At 43.0% G+C, this 13,375-nt stretch overlaps 1 protein-coding gene across 3 annotated transcripts in view; it reads left to right on the plus strand.

Moving 5' to 3' along the window:
• The window catches only part of LOC119954445 (glucocorticoid-induced transcript 1 protein-like), a 72,456-nt gene that overhangs the window by 8,621 nt on the left and 50,460 nt on the right, over positions 1-13,375 (plus strand). For 2 of the 3 annotated variants that reach the window (XM_038779659.1, XM_038779661.1), the window contains exon 2: positions 4,724-4,872. In XM_038779659.1, coding sequence (XP_038635587.1) covers positions 4,724-4,872 — 149 coding nt within the window. The remainder of the gene's footprint in view (positions 1-4,723; positions 4,873-13,375) is intronic. The other variant, XM_038779660.1, reaches the window with a different exon arrangement.

Here is a 13,375-nt window from a genome sequence, read left to right on the forward strand (position 1 = left end):
ATGCTATTTAAAGATAAATGCAACCAAAGCAAAGTTGATCAGGATTTATAAACCAAGACTTCAAAATAAATATTTAGTTCTTTTATATTATGATAGGTTTTAGCTGTAGATATTGTGGCCATATGTCATTTAAGTAATTTGAAAACCAAAAAATCCTTCATGTCTTTAGAAGCAACAAGTTTTTGCAGAAACTTCAGGCTGAACTCTATATCCCGTTAAGTTTTAAATTGGTACCTCATTATGGGTGGCAGGGGAAATAGGTGTGTTGTAACCTACGTGGGTGCCTGGTGGAAGAAGGCGCAACTTGATTGCATATCTCGACTTGGTCTTGGTGTTTTTTTTCTACACTAAATGACCCAGAGATCATGCGAGAACTGAACTCGATAGATTTAGACATTTGTGGGCCAGAAAGGTGACATGAATGCAGCTAGATGCTTTTCCTTACAGGAAAGCGAGCCAGCCATTTGAGATGTTGGGTGTTTGACACTTGATGTCCCCTAAAGTGACCTAATAACCTAGTTGATAAAAACAAATGTGTGTAACACACAGCCCACGTGCCAATTCCCGAGAAAAGCCAGAACCTGTCTGGCTGACTATTCTGAAAGCAATATTAAATGAGGGCGTCTTTCTCTAAGAAAGGTTTGACTGGCTCAGCACAACAAATGTATTTTGTGTGACATGGGCGTCACTGACAAGGCCATCATTCATCCCCATCCCTAATTGGCTTTGGGAAGATGTGAGCCGCCGCCTTGAACTGCTGCAACCAGTCTCCTATAGATATTCCCACAGTGCTGTTGGGAAGGAAGTTCTAGAATTTTGACTGAATAATAATGAAGGAGCAATGACATATTTCCAAGCTCGGGTGGGTGTGTGACTTGAATGAGAATATGGCAGCGCTGCTTTGCATCTGCAGCCCATGTCCTTCTAAACGTCAGGGGTCACTGGTTTGGAAAGTGCTGTTGAAGTCTTGGTGAGTTGCTGCAGTTTTATTCTATAATGTGGAAATAAGTTCAGTTCCAATTGTCAGCCAGAGTTGTAATTCACTGTATTTTAATGTGATTGGAAGATAGTTTTCAGATCTTGTATATTTTGAGTTTACTTAGTACTTTCTGTCAGACAAGCAGATGGCGCAAGGTAATCACTGTTGTGTCATGCACCTTTCGGAAAGGATAGAATTGACAAGTTTTGTCTTATGAAGTGGGAGCGATGCAGGGTGGGGTAAAATGTCACTCCCCTTCTGGTGGGACATGTCTCTTGGCTTCTCGCATAGATTTGGAGAAACAAAGAAACATAGTGGCTGTAACTGAAATTGGACTTCCAAGATAATTCTCTACTCCAATGTCTTTATTAGCATGCCTGAGCAGGAAGATTAAAATTATGATAACCATTAAATTAAGTGCATAGAGGATAAGCTCCTACCATTTTACTTTCTCAAAGCAGCTTATCAATGTGGGTGTTAGCATTGCCAAACATCCTTATGACTGTAAGGCGATGTAGATGCAATTGTGGTATTACATGAAATTTAATTCTGTTGGTGTTAATTTACATTGTGGAACTGCTTTCAACCCGTAGAATGGTTGGAATAATAATCTACTGTTGTGGGTGATAGCCACCATAATTTTCAGAATGTTCAGTACGTTATGGTCATTAATTGTGCCATGTAGGTGCATATATTAGCCAAATCCAGACTTAACCTACTTTCCCTTATGTTTGATCGACATACTGGGCAGCAGGATAGCATAGTGGTTAGCACAATTGCTTCACAGCGCCAAGGTCCCAGGTTCGATTCCCGGCTTGGGTCACTGTCTGTGCGGAGTCTGCACGTTCTCCCTGTGTATGCATGGGTTTTCTCCGGCTGCTCCGGTTTCCTTCTACAGTCCAAAGATGTGCAGGTTAGGTGGATTGGCCATGCTAAATTGTCCTTGGTGTCCAAAGTTGCCCTCAGTGTTGGGTGGGGTTGCTGGGTTACAGGGATAGGATGGAGGTGTAGGTTTGGATAGGGTGCTCTCTGAGAGCCGGTGCAGACCCGATGGGCTGAGTGGCCTCCTGCACTGTAAATTCTATGCTATGAATCAAGTTCCATACATGGTTATCTAAAATGTACAAACTGACTTTCTCTTGCCTCCTTCCTCATCCCTCGCCCCTTCCCGATGAGTCGGGTTCTCCATATTTTCCATCTGTTGGGTATCTTTTTTGTGGATTAACTCTCTCTCTCTCTCATCTGCACTTCCCCTGCCCAAGCCTCTCGCCAATCTGCACTTCCCCAGCCCAAGCCTCTCACCAATAAAATTGCTTTTTCAGGAGTTTCAGCAGTTTTGTGGATTTGTACCCAAAATGGTGTGATTTACTCATTTGCACATCTTGCTGCACAAGGTGGTCATATCACTTCCTTTTCTTCCCAGTGTTCTCATACGTGGTACATCAGGGAGACCAATCTCTCAAATAAATGTTTTTGTCACAATTTTTAAAGATAATTAAAATTATATGGAACTTGGAGAATTACAATATTAATTTCTCCTGATGTTCACCTTGGTTGGCTTTCGTGAAATATTGCAATAAAGGAAATAAGTTAATACTGCAGAGGCACAGTTGATTAATTGCCTACCTTGGCTGAAATATCTGAACTCATCAAAAATACTAAGTTTAAAAAAAAAACTGACTTAAATATAACAGATTGTGGTTGTTTTGCAATCTGGACTTTATTAAGGTTTCCTTTGTGCAATAAGTTTAAAATCTCTTGTTCTTTCCATTTGAAATTGTTCTTCCTGCCTAGGTTTCTTCCTGTCTGTGCCGGGTGATTGTACCCTAGATCCCAAGGAGACTTTGCATTCTGCAACATGCAGGTTTTAGGAAAGGGTGGAGCACGTTGTGATCTGTGCTTTGCTGCTCATAATCCATTATTTCTGCCTTGCGATTTGTTTGCGCACTTACTCGTCTCAGATCTCTTGGTGAGGCTCCCGGCCTGCATATCCTATGCTTTGCGTATGCCAAATCAGAGATTTCTGTTTAGTGAACCCTGTTACTGGAGAGGATGTGGAATCTTTTTTTTAAAGTCAGCGGGAAGTATCTATTTTGATCAATGAAGTAAATATTGATTACAAGGCATACCAACATGTTTTCGCTTTTTAAGGAGACTGCTGATGCAGATATAATTTGATTGCATTTAATTGGTTATTAAAGCAAAAAATATATTCAATTTAATTCCTGTCTATGTTGGAGTATCCTCTGTAAAGCCACGTTGACAACTAGCACACTTATCTGATAAAGCTTCATCCTGTTAAGCTGAACATGCATGCAAAATTTTGCTGCAGACCAAATTGAGTTGAACACCTTTCTGATACTATTTATATATATATTGAAAAAGCAGATTTGCTTGTGGTCCACAAATTAATTGTCTCTATTTTCTTCTCCCCCCCCCCCCCCCCCCCCCCCCCCCCCAATACGCCTTTCGTGAAGGGAAATTAAAATGCTTCCAAGTTTAAAAGGCATATCACTGGGGACGTTTAGTTTGAGAAAATGGTCTGGACTAGTTGCTCCCAGTGCAGAATCTGTAACTCAACAAACCTGCCGTTCAATGACTAATGCATGATACTTTGCTCAACGTCTTGCCAATAACTCTTAAGTAGGATCTTCTAGGTGTCAGTTACACGAATCCTAATTTTTCACCCTGGGTTTGATGTTAAAGAGTAAACTGACTTGAAATTACTGCACCTCGGGATGTATTTAACACAGCATTTCCCAATATGGAATATTTGTTTTATGAAGCTGCAGTCAGACCCAGCACCTTTGAAACGCTATCATCTTTGCTTTGAAAAGTCCTCCAACAATAAACTTGCATGCAGTGTAACTTTTCGAAGAAGAGTTTTACCTCTAACCCCAACGTTGTATTCCTTTCCTCAGTGACTTATAATGGTAAAAATCTTACCCCTCTGTAGACAGTTGCATGGTACTGACCAAATATTTTTCAGCCTTGCTATTTAATGCAAGTGCATTTTAGAAAAGCTTCATCATGTGTTTGACTGCTTTAGTCCAAAATGACAGGTTTGCTCTATTGGCAACTTAATTAGTGCAGTTTGTTTTGCTTATATTTTAAAAAATTTTAAATGAAGGCGGTTTGTTCTGTGGATCATGCTTATTGGACATTATTTGTGTTGAATAATTTTGGGTATGAGCGCAGCATGGTGGCGTAGTGGTTAGCACCGATGCATCGCGATGCCGAGGACCAGAGTTTGATCCAGCCCTGGGTCACTGTCCAAGTGGAGTTTGCACATTCTCCCCATGTCTGCGTGGGTCTCACCCCCACAACCCAAAGATGTGCAGGGTCGGTGGATTGGCCACGCTAAATTGTCCCTTAATTGGGGGGGGGGGGGGGGGGGGGGGGGGGGAGAGAAAGAATTTGGTACTAAATTTAGAAAAAATAAAAAAGGGGGAAGGTGGGATCAGGGTATTGAACTTGATGATCAGCCATGATCTTAAGCCGACTCGAAGGGCTGAATTGCCCCCTCCTATTTTCTATGTGGAATGATTTCCAGATTGGCTGCATCATGTAATCTGCTCCATACTGAGTTTTTAAACTCTTGTCTAGTTGCAAAACATTCATAGCAATGTTGTATAAGAAAAATAGATGAGGGCATATATTAAAAATTCTGTTGAAACAGCCGTGTAGGAATTTGGGAAAGAATGTTAATACTAATTTTAAAATGAGTATTTTTTTCTTTTCCAGCAGTTGAGAAACCCAAGTCTCATCAGACAAGATCTTGCATTCGACGCACCTCCTCTCTTGACACAATCATTGGACCTTATTTAATAGGACAGTGGCCACGCGACGCTGATGTACACTCTACATCATGGGAGAACGAGAAAGCTACACAGGTACTATCACTAGAGGTTTACAATAATCTGATGCCTGAAAAGCATCAGTAGTGAGCTGTGTATTGATCAACAGCTGACTGTACAATGTCTTTTAGAAAACTAGCAAAATGAAGTAAATGGACATTTAAAATGTTGACTGTAGTAAAATTCATGTGCAGAGCCATGTACTGTGCAGCTTTCCACAGTTTAAAATCCCTTTTTGATCTGAAGGTTTCAAATTATTCTTGTGCTGTAAATATAATACTTCAATCCTGAATGGATATCTGGTGATCATTAATTGGATGGCAATATCATTCCAGAGGTCCCTGAAAATAACTTGTACAACAAGTTGTATAACTCAAAAAGCAATCCTAACTGTTAAATTGCTTCATAACTCATTGGCGCTCTTTGAACACTACTCTGTTCCTGTTCTTCCCTATTGATTTCTTTTTTTTGGAGTTAATTTGAAGTTTGAATTCAATATCTAAAACTGTGTCAAGGAAGCCATGGGAGGCAATGCATATCTTTAAATCAATTTTTAGGTTAATAACAAAATTGAAGTTGCAGCACCTGCTGAGGTGGGACAAGGGAAGACGGAGCTTGTGTTATGGGCCAGGGTTTAGAGAACTCCAAAGTGTATCGTGGAGTTTACCTGACCTACATTTGTGGTATGGGGAGCACACGGCCCACTCTACAGGTGTGGTACAGCAGAAATGGAAAAGTATTTTTTTAAGCAAAGCAATGTTTATTCTATGAACTGAAGTTAACCTTTTTAAAACATACAGTGAACATCTTAGCAACCATCAATTCAAATACGACCCCCAAAGAATACAACACAAAGTAATCCTTAATAACTTCCCAAACAACATCCAGAAGACAAAAGAAACGCCTTTTAACAGAAGCACATTAGATTTACATTCACTACTGAGAACATTTATAATTCTGATTTCACTAAATGATCAAGAGATAGTCTTTTCATGACAGAGAGATCAATAGTACACCTGCTCTCTGGCTTCAGCTCCAACACTGAAAACAAAACTAAAACGCAGCCTGCTCAAAAACGAAAGTAAAAAGCTGACAAACAGCCCAGCTCCACCCACACTCTGACATCACTGATAAACACCCATTTCTTAAAGGTACTCTCGCATGACACTTGAAATTAGCTAAATTTAACAGAATAGATAGTTAGAACCCACTTGAGACCCAAAGGAAGACCCGATTTAATATCTCCCTGAGTCTCGTGGAGTAGGAGCTCCCCTGCTGCGAGATAGTTAACTCAGGACATTAAAAGTCAGCCGAGGTAGGAACTGAATGGCAGAGTTGTCCTGGTGGGACCGTTACTTGATATACTTTATTACCATTCAGTTTTCCCTGACAAATTGGTGAGGGCAAAGCAAAACTACAGTCAGCGCTGCTATATATTTGGAGAACAGCCACCTCTCTTCATGGAAGAATAAGGTTTACACCATGTTTAAAATGCTGCTCTTTGACAGACTCTCTTCATTCGATGCGGGTGTGGAGGACTGGACTCTGCATGCGGAGCCTTTTTGCTTTGCTTTTTTTTAAGGCGAACACTATTGTTCAGAATGATCGCCAGACAGTAATTCTTCTGACCTCCTGTGGGACTCCCATTTTCAGTCTCCTAAAGAGCCTGATGTATCCTGGGGCCACAGGCTCCAAGATGTTCGAAGAGCTGGTGGCAAACCACAACAACCTAAACCGTCAGTTATCATAAAGAGGTACCGATTCAGTATAGCTGAGAGGACCCCAGGGGAGTCTGTTACCAGCAATCTTTTGGTGCACTGCAAACATTTGCGACTGTGGGCCATCCCTAACCATTTAGTATGTGGAGTAAATAATATGGCTATCTAGCGGTAATTGCTGGACCTAACAAAATCCATTGAGATCTCCCTCCCGTGGACGAGTGCGGAGAAGGGATTGACCTAAACAGCGTAGGATGCCCCCCCCCTCAATCCGGCACGCAGCATGCCCAAAATCTCATCCTGGCCCAAACATACCGGGACCAGGCTCATTGGTCAAGGGCTGCTACAGCCAGGCAGGACACATCCCCAGAATGTATGGAGGGTGTTCCAAGGTGGTGCAGCACTTGTGGCCGGCAAAACCACAGGGATAAGAAACCGCACATCAGTCAGCAAACACTCCGCCCTACTCGAGGGAGACGCTAGCCCGGGCCCTCCACTTGGAACAACCTGAATGCAATTCAGTTGCATTGTCATGCCATGAGTTGCCCCAATCAGGATTATTGTCCAAGTGAACGGCCACCCACTAGAAACTGAGTTGGACACTGGAACCGCAGTTTTGGTAATTGGGAGACAGACCTTTGAGCGAATCAGGACTAGGTTCAACAGTTGAGTTTGCGGGGCACCGAGGCTAGCGACCTATACGGGTGAACACCTAGCCATAGCGGGCACGATGATGACCCCAGTAACTTCGGGCAGCAGTCCAGTAGGCTGCTGTTGATAGTGAAGGGCTCCAGACCAAGTCTGCTGAGCCGGGACTGGCTACAACGTTGCCGGTTGGACTGGCAGCAGATCTTCCGATAGCCACCGGAGGACTCTATGAAGTATAGGGGAAGTGTACACAGTTTTCAGGAAGGCCTGGGCAAAATTAAGGGAGCTGAGGCCCAACCTAAGCCCACCTGCCCAGTCCCCCATGAGCTCCTGGCAAAGGTCAAGAATGAACGCCACTGGCTGGAAGGCGTCGGGATCACCCGGTCGGTACTGTTTGCTGATTGGGCAGCTGAGGTAGTCCCGGTACTAAAATCTGCCAAAATCGTACATCTGTGGTGATTTATAAGTTGACCGTCAGCAAAGCCTCCTGTCTGGAAGGTACCCAATGCTGCAGATAGAAGAGCTGTACGTGAAGTTAGCCAGAGGTGATTCCTTTTCGAAGGTCTGTCTCCAGCTGGAGCTGGATGCAGATTCCAGGTGTTGGATAAATATTTATACCCATAGTGGCCTACACAAATACATGAGTCTGCTGTTTGTAGTGCCACGGCTTGTGCAATTTTCCAGCGTGTTATGGAGAGTATCCTGAGGGCTACCGCATTTGACGGTCTACTTTGATGTGTGGTCACCAGAGCAATGGAAAGGAAGCATCTGAAAAACCTGGAGAAAGTCCTCCCCTGGTTTTCTGAGATGGGTGTCCGCCACAAAAGGGGAAAGATATTTTTCCACGTCAAGGAAGTTACATATTTGGGGTATTGTGTGGACCGGGTCAGACTACACCCAGTAGAGAAGAAGGTGCAGGTAATCAGACAAGCCCCCACTCCAGTAAACGTTGGTCATTCTTGGATCTCGTAAACTACTATGGAAAATTATATCCCTGGCCTCGAGACCGTCCATGCCTCTGCACACGTTACAGAAGAAGCTCAAAGGATGGGCACAAAGAGCGCCTTCAGAGGAAGCCAGGGCAAAGCAGCAGCTAACGTTATCTGAATTATTGACTCATTATGACCCCTCCGAGCCTCTCTTGGTGACAGTCGAGGCCTCCCCTTACGGAGTCGGAGCAATATTGTCCTATCATGTGGTTGGCGGAAGAGAAAGGCCTACAGCATTTGTGTCCAGGACATTAGCCACTGCAGAGCACAATTACGTTCAGATAGAACAGGAGGGGCCTGGCTATCGTATTTGCGGTGGTTTAATAAGTACGTGTATCACACGGGCACTGATTCACTATTGTGATGGATCACGTGCTTTTGTGAAGAGGACAAGCCGATCCTGTCTAAAGCATTTACTTGGATTCAGCAATGGGCTAGCATCGTATCAGTACACCTTAGAACATCGCCCAGGTATGCAAATAGCGAATATGTTCAGCAGGTTCCAACTACCAATGTGAAGTTGTTTCAACACTAATGGACACTTGCTGGTCACTGCCGCCCAGATACACAACTGGATGCAGAAAGACTCCATATTGGCAAAAGTATGCCACACCATCTTACATGAGGGTCAGAAAGGGAAGCCAGCTGAAGATTTGGGCCTTTGATAGAAGACTGCATCCTTCTGTGTGTTGCTCACATTGTGGTTCCACGACAGGCCAGAGATGCCATTCTTCGGGGTGTCAAGTGAAATGGATGGTGCAATCGAACAACTGGCCCAACAGTTCACCACATGCCAGGAAGAAAAAAAAACTGCCACCTCCTACTCTGCATCTGTGGGAATGGCCAGGCCAGCCTTGGATGCATTTTGCCGGCCCTTTCCAAGGGTCAATGTTTCCTCTCATGGTTGACACCCATTCCAAGTGACACACCCAGGCTTCCAGTGGCTGAAAGACGGTGATGGTTTTTGTTGTTCCTGGGTATGACTGTGAAATGGAGATCAGGCATCTGAGACTTCCAAAGCGACCTGGCCAGGGATCAATTGCCAGTGGCGCTACCACCCCCCCCCCCCCCCCCCCCCCCCCCCCCCCCCCCCCCCCCCCCGTGCGTGTGTGTGTGTGCGCGTGAAAAAAAAAGTAAGGACCAATAAAATCTTGGTATAGTTCGGCCTGGGTGTTGTGAAATCCTGGATGCTGTCAGATCCTCTCTATCACCAAGACTGATGTAGGCAACTATAGACCCATTAGTCCTTCCTTCTGTACCATAACACCTAATTTGAAACTCCCTATAAGATTATTTCTAAAGTTGCCTTGTAAGCACCAGGAACATCGTTTCGAAAGGAAAATACATTGTCTGATAGTGTGTGATATCTTTACAAAAGTGACAACCCAAGTAGACTGGAAAGCACAACAATTGTGATGTACCTTGATTTTCAGAAGGCCTTGGAAAAACTACTCCTGAAATGTTATTAAGCTTTGGAATTGGGGAGAACTTCGGAATGGATCAGAGACTGGTTGCAAGGCAGCATACAAGTAATTGATATGGGAGTTATGTGTGTATTTGAGGGCAGATGTCCTGAATGAGATGTCTCAGGACCTACTGGTTCTAGTTTAGTGTAAATGACCTAGCTGCAGAAACCTGATCAAAAATACAATGTGCTGATACATTGCCAAATTAGGTGAGGTTATGCAAACTGAAGAGGAACTCTGGAATAGTTAGCATAATTGGGAAAGTGCAAGTGCTGATCATGGGAAGTCAAAGCAGGTGACTTATGTATTTTATGAATTTCAAATTGTTGCAGATGAAGCTGAAAGCGACCTGGGCATCTTAAGTTATGCTATTCAGCGTCTCCAACCAATGCACAACAGCAGTTCACAAAGCAATAGTCACCACATGAAGTAGATTTCCAGTTAGTGTAACAGATACAAAGACCCTTTGTTAAACTAAGAACCAGTTGAATGTTACGCTCAGGAACCTTTTGGGTTGTTGGTTAACTGTTGTATCAGCACTGCTTTCTCCATTTGTTAATTTAACTAATGATGTGAAAGTAAGAAGTTGATATCCTGGAAAGAAAACTTGGCTTGTGGCGAAAAAGCATCCTGCTCTATCAAACTATCATGCCTTATGTTCTAGCAAGATTCTGCTTGGTTGATACACAGATGCACCCAAATCCTTATCCGCAATCTCTGGTGCAATGAAACTTTATCTGAGATCATTCCAGCATTTTTATATCTACTTTAATCCAACAAGGGTTGATTATATCTGGTTATTGATGGCACTTAAATTTGCCCTATTTTCCTTTTCTACAATGAACCTGAGGCTTTGGTTTTATGTCCCTGTATAAGGGAGGAAAGTGACTTGGGAATTTGTGGGATTGTATTTATTGGGGAAAGGATGCTGACTTGTCAATTTGGGGATTCTGTGTATTAAGGTAAACCATTTAATTTTTTTAAATAAATGTTAGTTTCCAGTTAAGGGGCAGTTTAGTGTGGCCAATTCACCTACCCTGGCAACCCATTTAATTTGATGGCACTTTTTAAATTGTTTAAAAACTTGTCTTTTAGTAGTTATGGTTATAAAATATTTTGCATTTTCTTCAGACTTGTGTGCTGTGCTCACACATTTACAGAACATGAACTCTGTCCCTTTCTGAACAGATATTGCTTGATCTGAATATTTCCGGAACTTTCTCTTTTTAAAAAAAAATGTAAGTTCATAAGATCTAGGAGCAGAATTTGGTCCATCGAGTCTGCTCCACCATTCGATCATGGATGATCTCATCCCGGCCTTAACGCCATCATCTTGCCTGTACTCCATAACCTTTCAACCCATTACCAATTTAAAAATCTGTCTTAACTCCCCAGATTTACTCACTGTCCCAGCATTGTGATAAAACACTCATAGAACATCAAACATGCAGTGCAGAAGGAGGCCATTCGGCCCATTGAGTCTGCACCGATCCACTTAAGCCCTCACTTCCACCCTATCCCCGTAACCCAATAACCCCTCCTAATGTTTTGGACACGAAGGGCAATTTAGCATGGCCAATCCACCTAACCTGCACGTCTTTGGACTGAGAGGAAACCGGAGCACCCGGAGGAAATCCACGGAGAGAACGTGCAGACTCCGCACAGACAATGACCCAGCAGGGAATCACACTCGTCTGCGGTCTGCCTTGACGCTGACTGCTGTACTGAAAGAGTTCAGGGGAAATTGACTCCTGGCTAGTGCTGACTGGTTCCATTTGCTAGAACAGATAGCTTGCCACAATATGGTTTGACGCTACATGCCCCTATGTTTATGACTTGGAACAACAATGTCTATAAAATGTAATTTGGGGCATTCAAACTTCTGTTGAGCATATCTCTTGTATTCCTGGAATGGTAAGGAATGATCTAATCAATGGTAGATGTTTCCTTCTGTCAAAGTATCCTGTTGCTTCCCATGAATTGTTCAGGAGAGATGTGTGGAGGAAAGCAAGGAATGCAAAGGGGGATTGTTGGTGATTGGAAAATGTAGGAAACGAACATGATTTGCAACTGACCTACTTAATTGAAAATTGTACATGCTTGTGCGAAGGGAAGTGACACTCTGATGTTACATCTTGCTGGATTGTGTTCCTTTCTTTTAAATTGGAAGGTCTTTTTATTTGCACCTGTTCCATATAAATTACATGCCTATTGAGATGAAGACTCCCATGCTGGTGGGCAGTCTGCTTTCCATCTTGCATTTGATGTCCTCGAGGATTGCCAAAATGTGACATGTTCAGAAGAGAAACAGTTGGTGTGAGTTTCAATTTCCCACACCAACCATCTTTGTCCTTGGACTGAAGCTGTCAACCAAGTGCTGAATTGTGAGCCCTCTTGCACTGTATGCCTGTAATCTCTAGGAACTGGGTTGAGGCTACTTGCTTAGAAGCTTTGTAAAAGCTGTCCTAGTTCAGCTGTCTGGATTTAAACCTAGGTTCCTTGCTGAAAGCATAATGTTCTAATTCACTATCCATCCCAAACTTTGAAAGAGTCCCTATGTAGCAGTATTTGAGATCTCTACTGTTTTAGAATGCGTTTGGATTATCAGACTAAAATACAGATTCTAGTTTTTTTAAATCTTGATGTGTATGAGATAGATATTATATTACACACTTGCACTGTCTGGTGTAAGGTCTAACACAATTAGTGCAGTTGGTTGCATTAGGTCAAATGTGACACTTCAAAAAAATAGATCTTTCTGATGAAATGGCCATTGATTATTACAGTATTTTCTGCAGGAATGATTAAAGGCTATTTCATACGTTACCAGCTCACCCATCCTTGCTGTCCATCATTTGAATTCTACTCTTGAGTAAGATCAAAAGACAGAGGAGGAGAATTAGGCCATTCGACCTGTTGAGTCTGCTCTGCCATTCAATCAGGCTAATACGTTTCTCTTCCTCATTCTCCTGCCTTCTTCCCATAACCCCAGATCCCTTTATTAATCAAGAACCTATCTATTTCTGTCTTAAAGACACTGATTTGGCTTCCACAGTCTTCTGCGGCAAAGAGTTCCATGGATTTGCCACCCTCTGGCTGAAGAAATTTCTCTTCATCTCAGTTTTAAAGGATCGGCCCTTCAGTCTGAGGCTGTGCCCTCAGGTTCTAGTTTTTCCTACTAGTGGAAACATCCGCTCTATCTAGGCCTCTCCATATCCTAGAAGTTTCAATAATATCCCCCCCAACTCCATATCCTTCTAAACTCCAGTGAGTACAGACCTAGAGTCCTCAACTGCTCCTCATATGACAAGCTCTTCATTCCAGGGATCATTCTTGTGAACCTCCTCTGAACCCTTTCCAAGGCCATCACATCCTTCCTTGGATATGGGGCCCAAAACTGCACACAATACTTCAAATGGGGTCTGACCAGAGCCTTATACTGCCTCAGAAGTACATCCTTGCTCTTATATTCTAGGCCTCTTGACATTAATGCTAATATTGCATTTGCCTTCCTGACTGCCGACTGAACCTGCACATTAACCTTAAGAGAATCCCAAGTCTCTTTGTGCTTTTGATTTCCTCAGCCTTTCCCATTAAGAAAATAGTCTCTGCCTCCATTCTTCCTACCAAAGCGCATAACCTCACCCTTTTCCACATTGTATTCCATCTGCCACATCTTTGCCCACTCTCCTAGCCTGTCCAAGTCCTTCTGCAGCCC

This window comes from Scyliorhinus canicula, chromosome 19 (genome assembly GCF_902713615.1).
Source record: "Scyliorhinus canicula chromosome 19, sScyCan1.1, whole genome shotgun sequence".
NCBI classification, from domain to species: domain Eukaryota; kingdom Metazoa; phylum Chordata; class Chondrichthyes; order Carcharhiniformes; family Scyliorhinidae; genus Scyliorhinus; species Scyliorhinus canicula.